The sequence below is a fragment of the Sylvia atricapilla genome, chromosome 3, assembly GCF_009819655.1.
Source record: "Sylvia atricapilla isolate bSylAtr1 chromosome 3, bSylAtr1.pri, whole genome shotgun sequence".
Taxonomy (NCBI): domain Eukaryota; kingdom Metazoa; phylum Chordata; class Aves; order Passeriformes; family Sylviidae; genus Sylvia; species Sylvia atricapilla.
This window is the reverse complement of record NC_089142.1, coordinates 26,425,122-26,448,727: the sequence shown is the minus strand read 5'-3', so window position 1 is coordinate 26,448,727 and position 23,606 is coordinate 26,425,122. Positions and strand designations below refer to the sequence as shown.

At 36.1% G+C, this 23,606-nt stretch overlaps 1 protein-coding gene across 1 annotated transcript in view; it reads left to right on the top strand.

Annotated features, from left to right (window-relative positions):
* Positions 1-23,606, top strand: part of EYS (eyes shut homolog) — a 718,715-nt gene that overhangs the window by 439,868 nt on the left and 255,241 nt on the right. The window contains exons 32-33 of the mRNA XM_066314978.1: positions 15,118-15,308; positions 16,918-17,009. Of these exons, the coding sequence (XP_066171075.1) occupies positions 15,118-15,308; positions 16,918-17,009 (283 nt within the window). The remainder of the gene's footprint in view (positions 1-15,117; positions 15,309-16,917; positions 17,010-23,606) is intronic.

Here is a 23,606-nt window from a genome sequence, read left to right as displayed (position 1 = left end):
AAACTATGTTGAAGGAAAAGTTTCATAATGAACCTCATGAAAACATAAGCCATGGGGTTTTCTTCATGAGAATGAAGGTTTTATTAATAGCAATAGGTAATACTGAGATTATACTTTATGTAAAATACTGAATATGAACATTTGAAAGACATAAGATGGATTTTTAATGTTTTGGTTCACAAAGCATAAAATAATTTAAAAATACTAAATTGAAAAATAATTTAGGAGTGGGCTATAAGAGATGAGTTAAATGTTTAATTTTTCTTTATAATTGTGGGAGAGTATTTTGATATGTTTTCCAGATTTTTAAAAAAATTATCCAATATTTATTTGTATTATTAGATATCAAGAAATTCACTACACAGTCATTATTAGCTAGCTTGAAATTTTAAGGTAACAAAATTGAATACATTTTCCATCCAATAAAGAGAAAGAAACAGAGGACCTTTACAAACCAGTTAATGAAGACCCAATGAATGGCATCACCAGTTAGAAATAATATTTCTCTAACACTGTAAAGACCATCCTAAGTTCTGCAAGCATTGTGTACCACCATACAATAGATTATGCTCTAAATTTCTTTGTGCTGAGTTAATATCAATTTTCAGGACAAAGATTTTGGATTCCAGGGTCTTTCTGGTTTTCATTAATGTCTGTTCCTCTCCAAAGTGTGCACAGCACATGCTCCTGTTGTTATAAAATGCATTACAACTATTTTATTACTTTTGGCATATTAGAAATTGAAAACAAATAATCCTAAATACCATAGTGCTTCTCATTAATCAGGTGATTTTCATATTAATATTTTTTGGTGAAAATCATATATATCATACAAATAGTTATCAGACACAACCATTCTTAGTTTTTACATTTTCTGTGTCTGAAATTACTTGTTCATATTGTCTGCATTTATTGTGCCTAACATTTCTAATTAATCTGACTAAGACTTGGAAGAATTTTTTAAACACAATTGGATTAATTAAATGTCATTGTATTCAAAATTACAATAAACATTTTTCCATATTTTATTTGGTGTGAATAAGGGGGTTTTCTATCATTATCAATATCTGCTGCCAATTCCCACCTTATTTTCAAAACATATTAAATATAGGATGCTATAGCTCCTAAATAATCTAGTTTTGCAGATTTTTTAAAATCAAAACAGAATTCAGTGTTTGCCAAGAAAATATCAGTGATTGTTGCTATGTGGTATTTAGCATAAGCTAATATTTGTAGTTTGATTTTCCTGATTAATCTTTACTTGGAGGCATTGGGGACAATATTGTTTTTCTTAAATTTTATTTTATGTAGACCATGTAAACTATGGGCCTACCAGAGGTGAATTTTAAATTTTTGAGAGAGTTAACCAGTACATTTAGTTGGAAGTACTGGGCATATTGCCAGATTATTCAGAAGGCCAAACAGTAGAAAAACGACAGCTAAGATTTTTGCAAAGGCTTGACTGTGAAATTAGATTATTTCCAGCTCCTATACAAATTGTAATTTTGTACCTCAGTGCTTGTTCAAATATTTCTGTCTTGATTGTTTACATTTCATGGCTATTGGAGATGTCTAAAACAAATAGTTGATGTTGATGTTTTACATCCACCTTATTTACAAAGATTTTTATTTGTTAGAAGATAAATATACAGACTGGTTTTGGTGCTATGCACAAGATGTAAAAATATACTGTGTTTACTCCTACTTTATATAATTTCAACACTATAAACAGTCATCATCAGAATATCATATAAAAGTTATGAAACATAAATTGTAAACAGCAGTTCTTCTGTAATCAGCTTATTGTTATCTATTTTTTATCTTTAAATGATAAAGGCATATTAGGAAATACATGACCTGAAGTTATAGAGATCTGGTCCTTTCAAACTCACAACAATAAGGGAACCTTCCTAAAGCAGACCAGTTTTAGTGGTGTTGCTATTGCAGGCACAGAGATTTATAGGACTAAACATAAATTCCTGCTCTCTTCTAGGGCAAGACACTTTCCATAGAGACATAGTTCATTCCCCAAGTCATTAAGATAAGATCGTGATCTATAATATTTTAGTAGTGGAGTATTTTCAGTTTTCTTTCTGTTCTTTTAGAAAGTTTTCTTTAGTTTGTGTGAAATGGGAATTCCTCTCCATTGACTGAACAGGATGACAATGTGGTCTCAATCCACATACTAGAAAAGAGGAAGAGAATGACCTACTAATATAAGGACATCAGTAGTGTTGCTATGCCTCTGGTAAAAGTTGGGGCTAAATCTAAGCTGAGAAACAGGGGCTTTTTCATATTTTAAATTAATTTGCATTGTATAATGAAATATGTATGGGAAAACTTAGGGGAGAAGTTGAAGTTGCATCTCCTGGGTAGAATACTCAGCAGAAACGAATGGTGTAGATCACAGCAATAGCTACGACTGTAGACTTCTAATATGTGAAGATAGACTGCTTATATTAAGAAGACCCTTTGGTTATAGTAAGAGCTGAAATTTGGAACAAAGCAGAGGCTGCAGAGATGATTAGGGGGCTGGGGCATGGCTCTTATGAGTGAATGCTGAGGAATTTAGGCCTGTTCCACCTCAAGAAGAGACAACTGAGAGTGGACTTCATTAAAGTCTAAGAGAATCTGAAGGAAGGGTGTCAAGAGGATGTTTCTTAGTGGTGCCAGGCAACAGAAGAAGAGACAGTGGGCAGAAACTGTATGCACAGGAAGTTCCATCTGAATATGAGGAATAATTTCTTTCTCTGTCACTGGAGATGTTCAAGAACCATCCACACACAATCTGATGAGCTCTAGGATAACCCTGCTTATAACCTGCAAGGAGGTTGGACCAGATGATCCACTGTGGTCTCTTCCAACCCAACCCATCCTGTGATGCTATGGATGCTATGAAAGCTTTGGATTATTTTCTATTACAGACATAAAAGTAATTATATTCACTGTGAAATAGGAATTGAGGTTTCTTTTAATTTTTTTCTTAGAATAAGCAGTATCAAGTGTAGATACTGTCTTTAATCATCTTCTTAATTCTGTCTTGATTCTAAGATGTCCTAGTTGCGCTTAAAGTAAGAAATTCCAGACCAAGCAGAATTAAATATAAATTTTGGTATGGCAGTTTCTATTCTGGCCATTACCTTATGACCTTTCTGAATTAAAGCTGAATAAGTTATCTGAATACACCCATCTGAACAATAATACTTGACAGATTATTTGGGAAACTTTAGACAAAGATCTTTGCAGACAAAGATCTTTTTAAATACTTGGCGTCTCATTTATCTCTTAGAATTTCTAGAGATCCCTTTTGTTTTCTCTTCATTTTGGAAGAGCCAACACCACACGATCAATGCAAGAACAGCTACTCCTGTTTTGTGCGTGTGAAATGAAATTTAAATCTGTCCCTACTTGCCTCAACTTACTTCGGTGCAAGTGTAAGATAAAGCTGAAAAGGACTCCTGCATACTGAATTAATTCTTCTGTTGTTTCAGATAGACAGTATAAACACTTTGAATGTGCTTCCACCTGAGTTCTGATCACACACAATCCTGCCTTTTTGTTTTCACAGTTTCAGAAATGCCATCCATATTCCTCTTTTTTCTGAAGCTCTTAACACTTACATTCCACACATCTTAGTGACTGATTCCATTACTATTCATGCCTAATTTCTTCTCTGTGCTCTTTTCCCCTTTCTATCTAGGAGCCTTTGCCATGTTTTCTTCATTGCTACTTGCTTATCTGAATCACAATATATTCCTAGTTTGTCAATTAGCATACACCCCACTTGGAGGGAGGGGAGCCAGTTATTTTCTACCACTCTATATGTGTCTTTGAATGTATTCTAAATTTGATCAATGTTTCCAGCTTTTGATGTTGTCATCTTAATTTCTGAGCACACAGGAAAACTTCATGTATAGTATGTACCTTCTTAATGCAGTTGAATATTGCCTATTATTTTGGCTGGCTTCTTCAGAAGCAAAAAGTCTTGTTCTTGCCACCTTAGTTGTCTGTGTCATCTTGATAACAGGCATCTTTACCTATTTGCATTTTTTTTTCCATCACAGATAAATGTGTATGGGTAACTTCCTTGTTTTGCAGACCTGATTGCTATCTAGGCAGCATTTTTAAGTCATCTAGCTTCCAGCCATGTCCCCTCAGTTATGTTTTGTGTTTAACTTGATCTTAGGATCAAAAGTGGGGATCTTTTCACAAATTCTCATTTAGAAAGCCTCTATCTCAACCATGCTGTAGTTCAGAGTCCAATCTGCATTTAACCAAAGATACTAGTCAAGCACTATACAAACCCATGTATTTGCTCTGAAGCAATAAGGAGCTACTCATTTTTCATTATCACCAACGAATTCCATACATGTAGTTATTTTGGAAGATGTCCCATGTCTGCACATTGCAATTTTCTCTTCATGATTCATACAGAATCTGTGCTATAGAAAATTTATGTGGAGGCCTTCATTTGCACAGGGAGTTCTTCTACACAGGGGAAATCATTCTACAGTGATTACATTAGGACACCAAATGTGAGGTTGAATTTTTCAGCATCAAAATTACTTCAAATTCATATCTTGAAATAAGTTACCTAAGCAGAACTATTGTTCTAAACCTTTCCCATTCTTTGAACTGTCAGTTCCCATGTTAAAAGGATACCAAATAAGAACTTTGCATGTGTATGTTGCGAGGGACTAAATCACAGTACAAAGGCAGGAGGGAGGGGAAGCAGCCAGTATTTTATATTATATTATATCTATAATTTATGAGCCATCTATTTAGAGTTCAGGTTTTCTCTACAAGATTACGTGTCATAAATGACACCTACTAATTTTACTGACCTTGTTTTTAATCAAAGTTTTTTTTGTGTGATCTTGAAAGCATTCATCAATTTTTATGTGTTGGAATGCTGGTGTGGTGTGTTATTAATGATTCACTTCTTAGTTGTATTCTTTAATATTCATGGCAACCTTTTTTCCATAGTTCTCATACACATTAGCAGATCCTAGATCAGTAGGATTCAGAAAGTGAAATAGAAAGTAACGTGTTGTGTGCCTCTATCTTTTGCTTTCTTTATGGGCCATCATTGAAGAAGTTAATATTGTGAATGATTCGTGTTTTTAACATTTGCTGAGCAGTTTTTTGTTGATGCTTTGTGTGCATGCAGGTCCTCATTAGAAAAAGTTAAGCAAGAAAACAATGTATTAGAATAAGAATGCATTAGAAAATGATTAAGAAAATAATGCATTAGAAGCCTGCAGGCTTCTAATGCATGATTTAAGACGAAGGAAGCAGTAATAATGCTCACCAGACTCTTAATTGAGGCTTTAGTATTTCTTTCATAGGACAGCTGCATATTTGCTCTGTCTAATTAGGGGAAAGGGGGATACAGAAATACTGAACACAGTACTATATGTAAGATGTTAGTCAAAAGAGTTGCAACTTTACTGGAAAAAGTGAATGAAGTAATAGTTCAGAACACCATCGCTTTGCTGTTGGGATCAAGAGTGTCATCCCAATTTGCAAAAGACAGCTTGATGTGGGAATACTGTGAATACTGTTCATGTCTGAAGGTACAACTTCAGTTGGGAATGTTTTCTGGCTTCATGTGCCAAGATGAAGACGGATTCTGCAGCTAATATTAGCCTACTCATTTGCCACCAACCTTAGAGATGTCACACATAGGTGTGACCAAAACAATGTGTACTGAAGACAGAAACATGCATTTGATTGATTTAAGTGCAACTCACTAGGCAATTATGAGCTTATGTAAAATCACAACTGTGGTAAATACAACAATACTTACTTACAAATGCAGAACAGATAAAACTTAGCTGTCAATTTAGTGGGGCATGTGCACAATTAATAGGAAAAAGTAATTACTATAAATTATGAGGAACAAACACAGCTAGTTCACAGGCCTTACATTGCCATCTTGCTACAGTATTTCATCAATGACTGACAGAAGTGGTTTTCATGATAAGCATGACTTGAATCTAAGGCCTTCACAAGATTTGATATAATAACCTTCAACAGGAAGAAGCACACTCCTGGAAATACTTGTCAGCAAATCACCTGAATTTCACTTTTCCCATAGCTGCAAATTCTTAAGAAAATTAAAGCTGAATTGCTAAATCAAAATGTTAGATATCTGAATATTTGGATCTGGAACAAGGACAAATTATTCACAGAGAGTTCCATTATACTCCTACTAGACGCCATGCATACATCCTCAACTAAATATAAAGAATAGACAATATTATTGCGCTTGTCACTTTAAAGCAATGCCCATGGTTGGATAGTCCATGCACCTTCTTAATGGCGATTTTTTGACTGCAATAGAAAAATAGAACACTATGAAGCAAATAACAAAAAATCCATCTTTTCTAGTAGTGGATTTGGCCAGATAGAAAAGTTGTCTTTTTCTGGATTTAACAATGGATTTTTTGTTTGTTTCCAGTCAAATAATCTTGTTTATATTATGGACTTGGTACTGGGGGTAAGAGATGAATACTGATTTTTTTTTTCCTTAAAAACTCCTGCTTTAAGTGTTCAGCTTTCACAGTCCATTACAAGATCTTGATTATCTTGCTATTTACATCAATTGTTTTTTATTCTAAATGATGGGAAAATAACTCCCTTTGGAATAGCCTATACTACTATAAAGGATATACTAAATTCACATTATGAACTCTTCTTGCTTTAATCATTAATATTGTTGTAATCTTTAAAAGAGTTATTATATGCTAAAAATAGTTCAGTTTTGTTTGTTCAAAGTCTAGTTGTAAGAGACTGAAAAGCAGACTGTTGGTTTGTGAGTAAAGGGCAAAAAACCTGTTTTTCTTTGGATAGAACTGCTTTTCTCCCAGCGGTGGCTCTAATGCTTTCTAGCCATGGGGGTTATCAACATGTACGCAGCAGCCCTGGGCTTGGTGCTGGCTGTGTGCCAGCTGCCAGTGCTTTGTAAGAAAGGGCAGCAGGGGGGAAAGATTTTAGCAAAGCTTGTGAAGTTCTGCTGAGAGCAAGCCAAATTATCCCCAAGGTAAGAGTTGCTCCTGATTTCTGCTATAATACTACTTGATCCTCTCTGTCTCTCTTATGGTACATTGAAAAAGGAAAAAAACAGAGTCTTTAGCTGAAGCAGAACCACACACTGCTGATGTTTTTTCCTGATTATATGTATGTTTTATGCCTTCAGTGAGAGAATTTCTTCTATTCACTTCTGACTGCCATGAATGTAACATCTCTTTCTATTATCTGTATGTTGATGAGCTGGCCCACATGGTAAAAAATCTCTTCTGAAACTGGCAGGCAGCAGCCACGCAAGTATCAGTTAATCTCACTAAGCTATTACTGCAATTAATAGATATAGGCAGTAGACTTGAATTTAAAATCTACGCCTCACCAGGAACCAGAATCCTGCTTTAGAAACTATTAATAATTTTCTGACCATAAAAAAAAACAATTTCCTGCACTAATTGCATTCCAGGTTGCTCCTATGATTCAAATGGGTTATTGCTAGAATCTCTGCCTCCCTTTTCCCTGAGTTAAAGGATGGTATTTTCAGTTCTTTGTAGTCAGCATTTTTTTAAAACATGAAAAGTTAATTGTGTAAGAAAATATTACATGTATAATTTTCTTGTTGTTTCCAACTGTAACTCTTGAACAGAATGAGGGAAAACCTGAAAATTAATAGAAAATGCAGCCTGCTGTCCCCTTCATGGAGTGAGTAGGGAAGGTTGTTGCAGAATTTCTTGGAGGGTGAGGACATGATTTGTATTTGGATCGAGGGTGAGCTATCCAGCCTGGGCCTCAGTGCAGGCCTGCAAGCCTGTGCTGTGTTGCAGCACGAAAGTATGTTAAGGTGCCACATGGAGATAGTGGGTTTCTCGGTGTGGTATTGTGGCATGAACAGTTTAGCCACCTTAACATTAAGCTAAACAATGTTTGTTTGCATTCTTTCTATGCCCTGACATTGTAAACCATCCTAAAAGATATATAACCCACCATTTGAGAGAGAATAAAGGGAGAACGTGATGCTTAGCCACATTGGTTTGACCTCGTTGCTCTCTGTCTGGCCTCCTATTATTTAGAGCTCTCTGCTACAGAAGGTGAATACAGACCTCACTCAAAAGCATTGCAAACTGGCTGTTGGACATGTAGGAGTTAAGGATCGAAACTTGGATTAATAGACAGGACTGAAGCATGTGTGAGGAAAGCAAAGATGTGCAATAACTCCAGAAAAGTGGAAGGAGCTTCCTGGGATTTAGGGTCTGATATTCCATACCTTAAAGGCACCTGAATTCTAGATATATGTTTGTGCATGTGTATATGTGTATGTTTAGGCTAGAAGGGAAGATCTTGTGAAGTAATTGTGCTCTAAAATACTCATATTTTTCTTTCAGAAGAATTTTGAGGGTTCTCAAATCTCTGTCTCTGTGTAAGCACAAGAAAGCAACAGTAAAGGGTGTTTATTCATAACTGTTGTTTTTCTTTGCTTGAGAGCTACTTGTGGGCTGCACTGGCAACCGTTCTGGATGTTAACCACATTTTATTGTTGTCTAACACGCCACATTAGAGAACATTTCAACTTTGAGAGAAAAACATAACTATAATTCCCTGCTAGTCATGCAGCACAGACTTCTGTGACAGCATAAAACATGGATTCACTGTAATTGTGGGTTTGTTATGTGGAACCAAAGGTGAAGCACGTCACAGTGAAATAGCTTTGCAACCATAAATGAAAATAATGGTTGGAGAACATTGTTCTGCTCTGCCTTTAAGGTGTTTCAGCTGAAAAGACTAAATAAAATGTATGGAAGTAAATGAGACTCATTTGAAAAGAGATGAAAACCTCATAAATGGTGGTTACAAACATGAAGTAGATTATTGTACTTAAGGGAGTAAAGAGTAAAACTCATGGATTATTTTGCTGTGGCTGTTTTTCAGGACTTGCTGGAAAGATTTAGCTTATTTTAGAATGCAAACACACTAAATATGAAACTTCAAAGAAATTAGATTTTTTTGAGAGAAAACAAATGTAGGAAAAAGGAAAACTGAGGTACTTTCAGGACATTGAGAGTGAAAAAAACCCAAACCCTACTCCTACATGCATAGGCCACCTGAAACAGAAATTTCTAAAAGTGGTAACAAAAAAACCTAAAAACATATGATTAATATTATCCATTAACCCTGCTTTTATATTCTGTGAAATTTTAAAACAAATAGGAAGATGAATTCTTTGTAGTTAGGACAGTTAGTATGTTTCTATTGTGGTAAGATACCTGTTTCAATTTAAACATTAATGTCTACAAAGAGCCTGACTGGATGCTCAATAGCCTCCTTGCAAGACTTCCTACTCGATGGCAGGACTGAAGGCCCTCCATCCCTTCCTCCCACACTGCGAGCTCTGCAGTCACTCTTGGTGCTTTGGGATATCCTTGCAGTGTTCTTGGTGCCCATAAGGAAGAGTAACAAGGTACCATCTGTGAACTGGACAAGCCTGCTGGTCCCTGTGCAGAATCCCAGATCCTTGCTCTGACAGACAGCCAAGCTGACGAACAAGCCTCTGAGGACATCAGGTTGGATTGGTGTAAGGCCCCAGAGCTTGCTCAAAGGGTCTTTTTAAAGGATTTAACAATATGTTTTGCAACGTGAATTAGATGCAAGGGAGAAACACTGACAACATAAATACAAATAAAAAAACTTTACTGTCAAACTTCAGAAAATCAGGGAACCTTTTAATGGTAGAGCAATATTAAATCAACATAAAGTATTTCACAAAGCATTAATTTGGCAAACTCTAAGCCCATTCCACTTAGCAAACTCCAACCGATCTGACTTTAGGTTACTCAAACTTTGGAAAGGAGAAATTAGAATAAAGAGAGAAGAGATACAGAAGAGAACAAATATAGCTACCAGTTCTGGTTCCAGTGGTGTTCCCCTGAGAGGAATTCCAAGACGATGTAGGGTCAAGACCTGTGTGTGCCTTGTGCTCTGGCTTACATACCCATTAGCTTTTCTCATAGCTAATACTTAGCATAATATATGCTAAATAGTCTTCCCTTGGTGGGACTTCTGGTCATTTTGCCACTCAGGAGCTGGGTTAGGGGCTCCAGGGTCAGGGTATGGAGCATTGCCTCCCACGTGCCAGGGATTGGCCCCACTGTGGGACTGGGATACAGGCTCTGGGGGTGCAGGGTGTTTGGAGCAGGGGCATTACCTTGCCAGTGTAAGACCTGACTTGCTCCTTTCCCCACATGTGAGCCTGAAATGTTTCAAGCCAGCAACCTCCTCTAGTCTTGCGCAGATAATGTACTGATGCCTCTATGCCTTGTAGAAGAGAGTCTTCGGTAACGGTCTCATTTGTCTTTGCCCCTTTCTGCAGATACCAGCTCTGGGCTGAGCTGGCTCTGGGGGTTTTCTGAAGAACCTTGTTTGCCTTCAGCAATGCCCTGAGCAGCTGCATGTCTGCTGGTCCATCACAAGCCTCTCCTGTCTCAACAGCCCACCTATCCCTACCTATGGGGACATGGCCTCTGGCCTCCCTTTCTATGTCTGGCTCAGCTTCGTTTTCACACGTGTTTATGCAAAACTCTGCCTGATGGTGGCAGCTGCCTTGTCTGTCCCTGCAACTCCCTCACCAGACAACACAGAGCTGCTGCCAGAGCGCACAGAGACCTCCCACAAGCAGCAGTGAGGAGTGGGAGGGAACTGTGGAACGCTTGGCAGCCAATGGCATGGCCATCAGTGTGGCCATGGGGCACTGTGTCCTGCCAGCCAGGGTCACTGCAGGTGGTACAGGGCTGGATGCCCATGTGGTGGGCACACCCTGGCTGAGGAAGCCGTGGCAGTTTGTATGGGGGAAGCTGATGGGCTGTCCCAAAGGAAGCACTGCTCCTTGTGCGCTGTTTGTGTAAACCTGGAACATGGACATCCATTGGAAGTCAGCTGTTGGGCTCGAGGGGTCTGCAAACAGCCCTGTGAAACAGTCCAAGCTCCGACTTCCTTGTTTTGCTTTTCTAATTTTTTCTTTTGGCATTATCCAATTTTTAACAAACATAAGTGGTTTTTATGAGCGCAGTTGTATGTTATTAAGAAATGTGTTCCTTCTTAATAAAAAGAAATAAAAATTTCAAATAAAAAATTAATTGTTCTGATTTTTCATGACAGGTCTTTCCATTGGCAACTATTTCCTCTATTTGAATGTTGTAAAATTGTTCTAATTAAAAGAGTAACAAAAAAAAAGTGAAATATATATCTATGAGAAAGAGAAGACCCAATAGCTTCAACAGGAGGGTTTTGTTCCCAAGTGTAACATAACAAAAAGAATAGCAGAAGAAAGAAGAGCATTATTACAATCCTCTTTGTGTCTGAGTCTATGCAAACTGCAGGGGATGCATTAGACATAGAAATAAATGGAGACAAAAGCTCAATCACCAGGAGTGGATGCTTGTGAACATATTAAAAGTTTTTATTATCTATCTCCCTGCCTTTAAAAACCAAGACTTACAATTGTATAGCTCTCAAAAATTTTTAAATTTGCAGGCCTCCCTTGTGAAGCTGATGCAGCTGGTACTCGCCGGAATAGAGAAAACCAAGAATTAATGAAGCTTACCTGCCAACTGTGTTTCAGACCTTCCTGTGTATCTGCTTACTACTACAGCTGAATCTCAAACCTTTTAACATTCAGACATTAATATGAAGTCTAGTAAACACAAAAAACATGGAGAGCTGGCTGTACGCTAGAGAGCAATCTAAAGCTGAGAGGATTTTATAGGCCAAAGGGCTTGTCTGTTTTTTAGGAAAGCAAGTGTTAGGCATTCGTAGGGAAAGATATGATACAGTTTCATTTTTTCTCTTTTTTCTTCTTAAGGCTTGGGGGACGAGTCCTCTCCATTAGGACAAAAAGCTGTCTAGGAAGCCAATACCAGAGGTCAAATGAAAAAACTGCATCTAAGTGCAGTAGAAGGATTATAAGCAAAGCTTATGTTCTATAAAAAGAAATTGTGTACTGTTACAAACAATGTAAGAATCTTACACAAGTGATTTATGTTGATAGCTGTTGTGGGAAGCTATGTAGACTATTTGTTATTGAAGAAGCATGTTTTTATGGGTTTTACAGAAACCTGGAGCCTGCTAAATATTCTTCGGTGCTTTCTCCCATTAACTCTTTCCATATTTGTGGGCACAGAGCAATTACAGCAATTTTACTGCAGACGATTTTTTTACAAAATTTTCATTTTAGCAGCACGAATGTGTTTCTCAGAAGAAGCTAAACTGACTTAAAATCTCTGGACTAGTGGAGTGTATTGTCTTGCAAGGCATTATCACTTGGTGCAGTATGCAGATAAAAGGACATGGATGTTTGTCAGAATAAAGTAACAAGTTTTGTCTACAGTGCTTGGTACAATTACATATGAAAAGCTAAAGGTAGATGCCACTAGCTTGTGCTGGTTTGGTCTTCCTTGAATTTTAGGGTTCAGGCTGGCCTCAGTTATCAGAGTTAAATTATAGTTTCAGGAATCGTGAATAAACTGTTCCCACACCTACCTTGTTTGTTTTTTTCTCCACGTGATTACAGATTTACTCTTCTGTGAGATCTAGGGTCTCAAATGCCTTGTGTTAGCAAATCTCTGAAGAGCTGAGATAGCTTTGACTTGTTCTCACATGTCAACTTTATTATACACTGAACAATGTGGGAAAGAAAAACAACCCAGCAGTAAAAACAACCCAACTCCAAAATATTGGGAAGGTAGCAGAAGGGTTTAGGAATGCAGGAAGGGGATGATGTGTGCAACTTTGCTGTCTTTTAGCCAAGCTGATCTCCTAAATGTATCAAGAAGAGGAGATGGTTAGATACCAGGCTTTCAGGAGTGTGGGGATAACTGAGTGCTTCCTTGGGATAAGCAAAACCTATTCAGGGGCAATTCAGGGGAAACAGAATGAGAGAAAGATTTAGAGCTCAGTGGCTAGCTCAGGAAGGAAAACAAACAACGGTTAGGGATTGGCAATAATTCTCTAAAGCCTTTTCTTTGAGAAATTGTCCTGTCTATAAAACATAAAAACGTTTTCTGTTCAATTTTTTAAATTAAATTTTCTGAAATTTACACCTACAGGCTTATAGCTCAAAAAACAGTTTTTAGATACATTTAAAATTGTAAAAGGTCCTTTATTGCAGCACTGGTTATTGACTGGTATTGCTTGAAATTTTTGGTCTATTTTACTGCAGGTTGTATGTATGCATATGTTGATGATTTTTATATAGTACTGAGAATTTCTTAAGAGCTCTGTTTTAGATTTGACCACAGTGACTCCAACTTTGTAAATAGGTTAATGCAAAGTTGCAAAAGGGTAAAATTCAGCATAGTCTTACAGTGATACACTAAATTTCAATGTCAACAGTTTTTGTTTTATCCCAGTATCACTTTTGTTCAGAATTTAAGCATATATAGTGAGGTATTTGCTAGTGGAGTTGTTGTCACAACAGATTAAAATTTTACATATTTTGGAAAATAAAAAGAGATCTGTGACCTTCAAGGTTACTCTAAACTCCTGTAGAGATGATTGAGTGAAATTTGATCAAAATGAAATGGAATAATTCACTTATGTTTTGTGTATTATATATAGATTCATATTGTTGCACCAACATTTTTCATGGGATGGGTGGATTGTTAATATTTCTTTACATTTTTATCAGTCTCATGAAGCTGATCAAACAGTTGTATGCTGTAAAACTAAAGCATATACCTGCTTCTACAAAAATCAAAATACTTAACTCCTCATGTTACATGTATGGAAGAGGACCCATATTTTTAAGTCTTTATGAGCAGACAAAGTAGCAATCTCAAGTACAAGTACAAAAACCAAAGTGCAAGACTGCAGCTGTATATAAATAAGTACCTTCATGCATGTCTCTTTGTAAAAACATAATAAGTGGAAGAAAAAGAAAAGGATGGGAAGGGAAAAAAAGGGAAAATTTGAGGGGAAGTGAGCAAAAAATGGAGAGGAGAGAAAAGGGAGGAAAAGGGAGAAGGGAGGAAGAGCAAAGGGGGGAAAAGGGGGAAAGGAAGGGAAGGGAAGGGAAGGGAAGGGAAGGGAAGGGAAGGGAAGGGAAGGGAAGGGAAGGGAAGGGAAGGGAAGGGAAGGGAAGGGAAGGGAAGGGAAGGGAAGGGAAGGGAAGGGAAGGGAAGGGAAGGGAAGGGAAGGGAAGGGAAGGGAAGGGAAGGGAAGGGAAGGGAAGGGAAGGGAAGGGAAGGGAAGGGAAGGGAAGGGAAGGGAAGGGAAGGGAAGGGAAGGGAAGGGAAGGGAAGGGAAGGGAAGGGAAGGGAAGGGAAGGGAAGGGAAGGGAAGGGAAGGGAAGGGAAGGGAAGGGAAGGGAAGGGAGCAGAAAAAGTAGAGGACAGGAATGGGGGAAGGAAAGAGGAGAAGAAAGAAGGGAACAGGAAGAAATAAAAAATAAAAGAATCCCCTTTTAGGTCTAGTCATATGTCATCTGATGGGCTTGAGGCCATTTATTCACATACCTTTTTTATTTAAACAAGAGTTGCAGCTGCCCTTGCCAGGTATTGCACAGGGTGCTAAATGTTAAGAGGTTTATAGGTAAATCAGACAAGCTGGATCTAGACCCAAGGGAAATTTTCAGCTTTCACCCTAGCACCACAAAGTAGTTGATATACTACTGAGATGCCAGCTTCATAATTAGGTTGTAGAATGTCTTCCTTCCTTTCCATACTGTGTAGTTTCTGTAAAGACTTCAAATCCATTCATTCTTGCATCTAGGTTTGATGAAAACACCTAGCTTTGAAAAACATGTTGACCCAAAGCTGTTAGATATGTACTAAGTCTTTTATCTTTGTAGCCCAGGCTTTCAGGGATTGATGTATATGCTTGCTTAATATAATTTAACCAAAACCTTTATGTCTGGTTTTATAAACTCTCAGTGTTAACCTTTGACAGAAGGAAACTAATATAATTTTTCAGATTCATATCTGAATCCTTGAAAGATATAAAAAATTATCCTATATATTTGCTACCACTACCAGAGTAAGAAAGCAGTGTGTGAAGAAGAAAAATGTCTTTATATCCTCACATGTCTCAAAATTTTATTCACAGATTTTAGTTATGCTCACTACTATGGTGATTCTTACGTGGAATTTCAAGGCTTACATTTGAACATGCAAAATTTCATCCACTTGGAATTTAAGACCAATAATCCTCATGGACTTCTCCTAAATATTGAACAGAGCCCAGAAACAATGCAAGATTTTTTAATTCGGCTTGTCATCAATAATGGTACTTTGCAGGTAAGGCATCAAAATCTCCCACTGAAGGAAAAGTAAATAAAAGTTAGAATCTATAAATATTTTAATGGGTTTTCTTACTGTAGAAGATAGTAAATAAAGCGACAGACATTCTTGACAACTTCAGTATTTTAAGGAAAATAGTTGTCCAACTTGCAGTCTTTTGTGTCCAGTTCTTTACTAATATCGTCAGTATGATTGACAAGAGTACACATTAAAACACCAAACCAAAAAAAGTAAGTTTTGTCTTTACATGTGGTACAGAATAAGTTATTGTATTTTATACCTAAACTATCTGAAGTTCCTCAAATGGAACTTCATTAAAATTGTTATAAGGAAGGCTTATGATATAGACTTAGGAATTGAGTGAATTGTCATAGAAAATTTACTGTGCTAGGGAATAGAGTGTATCTTTTTTACCATGTATCTCTATGTAGAAATCTTTCATTTCATCTGTTATTTGAATCACAGTTCCACAGGGTCAAGAAAAAAAACAACATTTATTTGGTTTTTGTGGACAGACTAACTAGGAATGTATTTGTCTGTAAACTTTAAAGAGTAAAGTATGTATCATGGCATGTCTTTACCTTCCACAAATTATTCCATCTTTTCTGCGGAAGAGATAAAGCTAGAGCTTTATGAAGACATAGGCAGATGCTAAAGAGAATATAAGAAGGTATTAAAACTAAAGTTACTTTGCTCATAACTTATCTCCTATTTTCCTGCTAAAGGTTTCCCAAGGTACCTGTAATTATATTATTTTGTAAGAACTGTGAAATGTCCATTAGAAACAGTATTTTTGTATTATATTTGCCTTCATGTTTAAAGACCATGACCATACTAAACAGATATATAAACTGAAGATAAACAGAAAAAAAAGAAATTACCTTTTACATTATTTTATGTTGTTATTTTTTGTCTTTTATTGTCTTGTGACTATCTTGGTCTAGAAAAAAAATTAGATTAGTTACGGGCAGTAAGTTATCCCAGGTTTAGAAAATGTTGGTGGCTTTAAGTTCATCTTACTTGTATTCATGGTAAAGTAATGATGCAGAAAAATATTTTTCTAACATATCATAAGCACCATAAAATATGAAAGTACTTTAATTGACACAAATCTATTCAGAGATCCCAGTGTGCCATGTTAAAACTAATTGAATTCACTTAATCATTCACAAAGCTGGTCAATTAAATGTAGATTTCAAGCCCAATGAACAAATGGTTCTAAGCTCACAATCAAGCTACAATTACAAGTAGACAAACCATGAAATCAAGTGCTTGTTCACATTAGTATAGGAAATTAAATGGTGCTCCAAAATGCTCAAGCCTGCATGCTACATTACGTGTTTGGAAGTGTAAGGAAGCCATAAAATGGTGAGAAAAATTCACCCGTGGCCAGTGTTAATTTCAGATGTGTTGCAGATGGTCGACTTCTTTGCAGATCAGACCCATAATATCTGATTGCACAATACACAAAGATTAAATCATTTTCATGCAGGTTAGGAAGCATATATGTGTACTAACCATTTATTATTTTGAAATTGAAGTTTCTATGCCTGAAGCTGTTTATTTATGAGAAATTATGTAATGAAAACTTTTTCCCACTCTGTAGTACCAGTATTTATGTGATGAAGCAGCAGAAGTCAAAAACATCACTACCACTGCTAGAGTGGACGATGGACACTGGTATAATGTGCAAATTAGGTAAGTTTATTGTTGTCTGTTTTTTATCATTTTTTCAAAGATCATGTAGATTGGACAGTTAGTAAATTCCACAGATATATCTCATTAACTATGATACCTAAGCATATACAGGAAAATCATGTTATGGCAGTCTAGGCTACAACACATCCTTGGAAAGAACTACAGTTGGACAGTGCTGATCACATCCCTGATGTGCTTAGTGGAAATAAATTCATTCTCATTGAAACAATTTACTGTAGCAAACATAAGCATTCAGGCAGAGAAGATGCTAGGCAGTAGTTACAAGCTACTCAGTCCAGGAAATAGTTCAATTTTCAACGAGAGTGTGACTTATAGAAAAATCTTGGGGTTAAAAAATAGGCAGAAGCAGCATCATTACTTTCATTGCTGTCACTGACTTGCAACTCGTTATAGGATATATTATTCTTGTAAAAGTAATAATACTTGCAACTGAAGGAGAATAAAATGAAAATAAAATGAGGTAGGGAGATGAGCTAGGTAGTAGGCTTTCTATGGTTTTTGTACATAGATGTATCTAATGACCAAATATCCATGCTCATAGAATCCACAGTCTTGGAAGTGAAAGTTTTGGGTTCATTTTATAGGAAAGTTAGGCACCTAGTGGGCTCTCTGGGTGCCTAGTTCCTTTTAGGTATCTTAAATAGACCCAATCATCTCATCCAGCAAGAAGAAAGCAAGCTAGCTGTCTGCTTGTCTCTCAAGAGTAAGTCCTTAAAAAGTTAGTGGAGGAGTGCAGAGGGAACAAAAACCTTTTCCTAGAATAGGCCTTTTATAACTATTATTTGTCCAAACATTGTTAAATGAAGAACTTTTGCAGGACAATACTGTCCCCCTTTCCTTCCATGGGAAATAGAAGTGTGTATCCATTATACTGTACCTTGCTGCCTCAGATGTGGCAGTGAGTAGTCAGTGAGAATTAAATTTTGTTACTGCATCTCAGTTACCATCGCTACCATAATTTTTTCCAGCAAGTTAAACCACACTCATGGTCCAGAACACTCAGTAACATACACAAATTAATGCAAGGAGCAAAAGCCAGCAATCCACTGCAGCTGTGCTCATTACCCAAAAAAGGAACACCATAAACCAAGCTATGGTAATGGAAGCTAAAAGCAAGGGTAAGCTCCTCTATGACCAGGAATAAATAGAGCACAGAATCTCTGTGACACTGATAAAAGTGAGATTCTCTGAAATCTAGTAACATACGGAGCTCTGTTTATCTCCTGGTTATGACTCCATCTCCCTGTCAAAATAGAGAAAGTAAATTGGAAAATATTTTTTAGAGAAGAGATATAAAGATGATAAAATCATTAAGCAGCTTCTATATGAATGAAGACTAAATACTCAAGTACTCTGCAAGCCCATTAAAGACAACTAAGAGGGTATCCCAAAGAAGACAAATCCCAAGTGACCCAGAAAGGGAATAAGGAGTGGAGACATAAAATTTGTAGTTACTTAGATAGTTTATATCCATTAGAATTGAATTGTTATTCCTTTGCTGTTCCTTTTAAGAAAGATTTAAGATCCTGGAAAGTATGAATACCTGAACTCTCAGTAATGCGTGAGTCTTTATAAAAACAGCCTTTCCCCTGACACTGAAGCATTCAAACTGCCATGTCATTATTATCCCTCAGAGGTCCCCTAATTACTGATGCTTTAATGAGTACACTTATTCTATGCATTACTCCCCCTACTCCATCAAGTAGAAAATAACTTGAGTCTCTAAATCAGCCCATGACAATACCCCAAGACAAAAGAAAACTAACCTAATCTCTACATTTTGCTTTACCTTTTGAGGCTAAAAAGAAAGGAATTTTCTATCATTTGCAGGAAATTATTTCAGGACAGCTCAAGAAATGGGCCACACTTATTTTTCCTGCTGAAAAGAAGGCATGCATGTCATTTATGGGATTCAGGCTAGTTATGAGCAATTAATAATTAATCATTCTACTTACTTTAGGAAAACTGGAAATAGCTCTGGATGTTGTTTTAAGATGACATTCTGCAGATAACACCAAGTAGTGTGAGGGTGTTGATTCACTGGAGGGTAAGAAAGCTCTGCAGAGGGATCTGGGCAGACTGAATCCATGGCTCAAGGCCAGTTGTGTGAGTCTTATGAGAAGTGGCTGAGAGAACTGGGGCTGTTTAACTGGGAGAAAAAGAGACTGAAGGGACCTCATAGCTCCCTACAGCTCCCAGAAAGAAGGCTATAGTGAGATGGAGGTCAATCTCTTCCCCCAACTAACAAGAAATCAGACAAGAGGAAATGGCCTCAAGTTGCACCAGGGCAGGTTTAGGTTGGATATTTGGAAAAAATCTTCACAGAAAGGCTTATAAGACACTGAAAGAGGCTGCACAGGGAAGTGGCTGAGTCACCATCACTGGAGATATTTCAAAATCATGTATTCATGGCAGTTAGGGCCATGGTTTAGTGTTGGACTTGGCAGTGCTGGTTTAATAGTTGATCTTGATGGTCTTAAAGATCTTTTCCAACCTAAAAAATTCTGTGATTCTATGATTCTAAGATTCAAAATCTTAGTGATGTAGATATCAGAAAGATTTGGAGTTGCTTCCCACTGTCATCTTACGCATTTTCACACATGCTTGAGGTAAAGCATATATCCTGTATATATACTCTTTACATTTTTTACCTTTACTGACAATTAAATATATATTATTGACAGTTAAGTTTGATAGAGTCAAATTGTTAATAAATTGTTACTTGTTTTATGAAGTTTTAATTTCATTTAACGTCAGTGTAATATGGCGTAATAAAACTTAAAATAACTTTGGGGGAAAATTACTGTAACTTATTCAGCAACTTTCTAAAGGCTTGCGAACATTTAGTCTTCTAAGAACTGATTTTCAGTAAGATAAATATGTTAAGTTTTCAGCAATGGTATCTGGGAAACCAATGAAGTTAAATGAGAATGTGGAAGATAGTGCATATTATAACATAGTGGATTTGTTGGGATTTTCTTTATTATGCACATGTTAAGCATTATGAGCAGACACTCTGGATAATAACAATAAAAAAAATTTTTTTTGAAAAAAAAAGCTAATTTTTACTTTTTTGATGTAATCCTAATTGTTTGGAGCTCTTTTGATGTAGTCCTGTGATGGAAAGGATTTGTCTTTTCAGTTCAGGAAAAGCAATGCATTTCAGCTACTGGAGATAAGCCATCTTCAAAGAGCATGCTGTCTCTACAATATTATAGTAAATGAAAGTAGACTTAAAAGTAGTGAGTGCTGTTTAGTACAAGTTTAAGTACAATGAAAATTAGATAGTGATAGTATCTTCCTTTTCTGCCTACAGGAAAACATTTTACTGCATCCTTTATCCCACAGAAATAATTCCTTGTGTGAATAAAAGAAATGTCATGCCATATAATGTTTGCAAATAAACGTGCATATTACTGTCAGACAATGTCCTTTATCCAGTTCTCATGGTTCACCATGATATTCGTGCTGAAAGAAAAACAGCAGCATTGCTGAAGTACATTTTTTCTTGATGATGGAATATTGTGACTACAAAAACTGTAATAATTTAATAAATTTTGTTACAATATAAGGATTGTATTTGCTTCAAAATCTGGAATATCTTGGATTATTTAAGATATAACTTTTTGCATTAGATTTTGGCATAATTTGTGGCATTGGCTGCCAAAACCAACATGTTGCCAGGTTTGCCTCAGAGCAGTGCCTGAGAGTTCAATTTCATGTGTAAACTACTGTAGTTGTGTACTAAGTCTGTTCATGAAACTTCATTGCAGCTGTTTCACTCACATTTCTAACTACAGATTTGGTTTTCTTAGGAATGTTACCAGGGAAGTGAGTGAGCTACATTGAAAAATGTATGCGGGCAATATCCCAGAGGGATTGGATTACTGCAGGATATTATGGAGGGAAGGAAATGTTAGACTCAAGCACTGGATGGTTTACATGTTTGGTTTTATAGTGAAGATACTGTTCTCTTACTGGCAATGCAGGGGATGTTTACCACAATCTTCTCATTCCAGCTTTTTTAATTCTGCCTCCATTAACTGCTTTAAGATTTTTCTTCTTCAGTGTTTGTCATCAAAGCAAGTTGATAATATGTATTGCAGAAACAAACCAAACTGCAGCAGCAATATTAGAAATTTGCCTTTTCTTGGCCCAATATTCTCCATTTCAGTACTGATTAAAATAGTTTCCTCAAGTAATTATGTGAAAAGTATTTTTATTTTAATTTTAGTCTCAGATCATAATTGTCAATTGCTTTAGCAAATTTTTCCACTTATAAATTTATTATGCAGTAGATGTCATGAATACAACTTCATTTTTTAATATAAGTCTACCAACACTGAATTTTTTTTAATTTCCTGAGATCATTAGGGTTAAAATCTGGTGTAGGTGCTCCATCAGAAACTGACTGCAAAATCTGGCAATTGCTTTTCAAAGGGTGTTTTTCCTCTCCTTTTAGTCCTATTGTTTGTAATTTCAGCTTTGCAATAGTTACCTATAGGACTTTTGGTGACTGATTGTCTTGCTTTTGAGACGTAAAGGTCTTCTGATTCCTCTAGTCAGAAAAAGATCTTTCTAATCATGCCATAATGCAACATATGCTCACTCAGGAGCTTGTAGATGGCTTGACTCTGACAGCTGTTTATGAGGGTCTGAGATAATCCATTTGGTGCAAAGTATGCTGTATTTATTATCCTTCACTACCTGCTACAAAACTCGTATTTTCCCTAGGGCCTTTAGACAGGTAAGATAAACATATAATAGATAAAGTAGCAAATCCTGCAGATGCTTCTCTGTTTTGTTTGTCTTTGGTACTTTTTATTTCACTTTTATTGTAAATTCCTATTTTTATTTTATTACAAAGGTGCCGAACTTTGACCTTCATTTTTAGCATAATAGCTTATGGGTGAAGAAGTCACTCACCTGTTGTTTCATGTACCATGTAAATTTCATATACTCTGCTTAATGAAAACATGCTTAATGGTCCATATCCTCAAAAACCGGCGTAAGTCAAAACACATTATTAACAATTGCTGCCGTTTAGTTAGAGAACTGTATTCAGTATTTGTAAGATGCAGTGAGAAATATATTCTTGATATAAAATAGCTTCAGGGTCTTTTAATTTTCTTTGCCTCACCCAAGAAAGCTCTCAATGGACTTGCATTAGCTGCAAGATGTTTAAGTATTTGGACCTAGCAGGGTTTAGCCTGTTTTATATTTGTTACCAATACAAAAAATTCAGGAATTTGCTGGACCTCTGAACTGGCCGTTGACAGAGTCTTCACAGACATACTTTCTTAGCCACAGTTGTGTTGGTCTTTTTTTTCAGCCCCTTCTAAAGTGTCTAATGTAAAACTCGATGAATGAAATATAAGTTCTGACTTATATAATAATTTCTAATTTTCATATGGTCTGAAACTTTTCCCAGATCAGTGGAGCTTACTTGGAAAAAGTACAGGTTATTATACTTAGTCCAATTTATTTATGATATATTAACGCTGATAATAACATGACATTTGCATTTTCTTACTTTCACTGTATGTTAAGTCCTAAGTAGATTATATTTGCTACTGAATGTCCAATATACATTGCAGGGATGCTAAATCACTGAAAACAAACTGGTTTGAGAATATGCTTTAGAAATACATGCATTTTCATTTATTATGGAATGAAAAGAATTGAAATGTTAGAAATATTAACACTGATGTTAAGACTTGTGTTTGTAAAGAGGAAATATGATCATGAAGAAAATTGGAAGGATTTTTTTTTCATTTTTCTTTGGGGATTTTCGACAAAGATAAAGAAATTTAACACTAAATGTATATGGTAACTATCACACAGATGAGCAGGAAAAATCAGCAGAAAATACCCCAAAATGGGTATTATCAAATACTTGTGAAAGGAAAAAGATGCTAATTTTGTAATAGCATAGATTTTCTACTGGTGCAAGTAGCTCAAAAAGTGGACAACTAATTTCTGGGGAAGAATTCTGTTACATGGTGACACTATTACTGCCCGCTAGCAGAGCATGACAGTACCACAGAAATGGTAATGCTGGATTGAAACAGCAGAATCAAAGGAGATTCTGATTTATGAACTGTGAAATTGAAGTCAAATAAGAATCAAAAAACACTAAATAGAGGAAAAGTTTTGAAATCTTGCTAGTCAGAATATATGTTTTCCAGTTCGTTCTGCTAAGGTGTACAGTACATTTACAGAGAGTTAATTTAATTTTAAGCCTTTCACAGAAAAGTAGGGGAAGAAACCAGCCAACAATATTCCCTCCTGTGACTAATTTTATTTTTTACTTTATTTATAAAGTAAAATATACTTTAATAATAAAGTATATTTTAATAAAATATAATGAAATATACTTTATAATAAAATATATTTTAATATATTTATTTATACTTATAAAGTATAAATACTTTATAATTTAAATGTACTTTAATGTATCTTTCTATTTTGAAGCTGGGGTTGTTTAGCTGGAAGAAAAGTATGTTCAGGGGAGACGGTGTTGCTCTCTATAACTTCCTGAAAGGAAGTTGTAGCCAGGTGGGATCAATCCCCTCT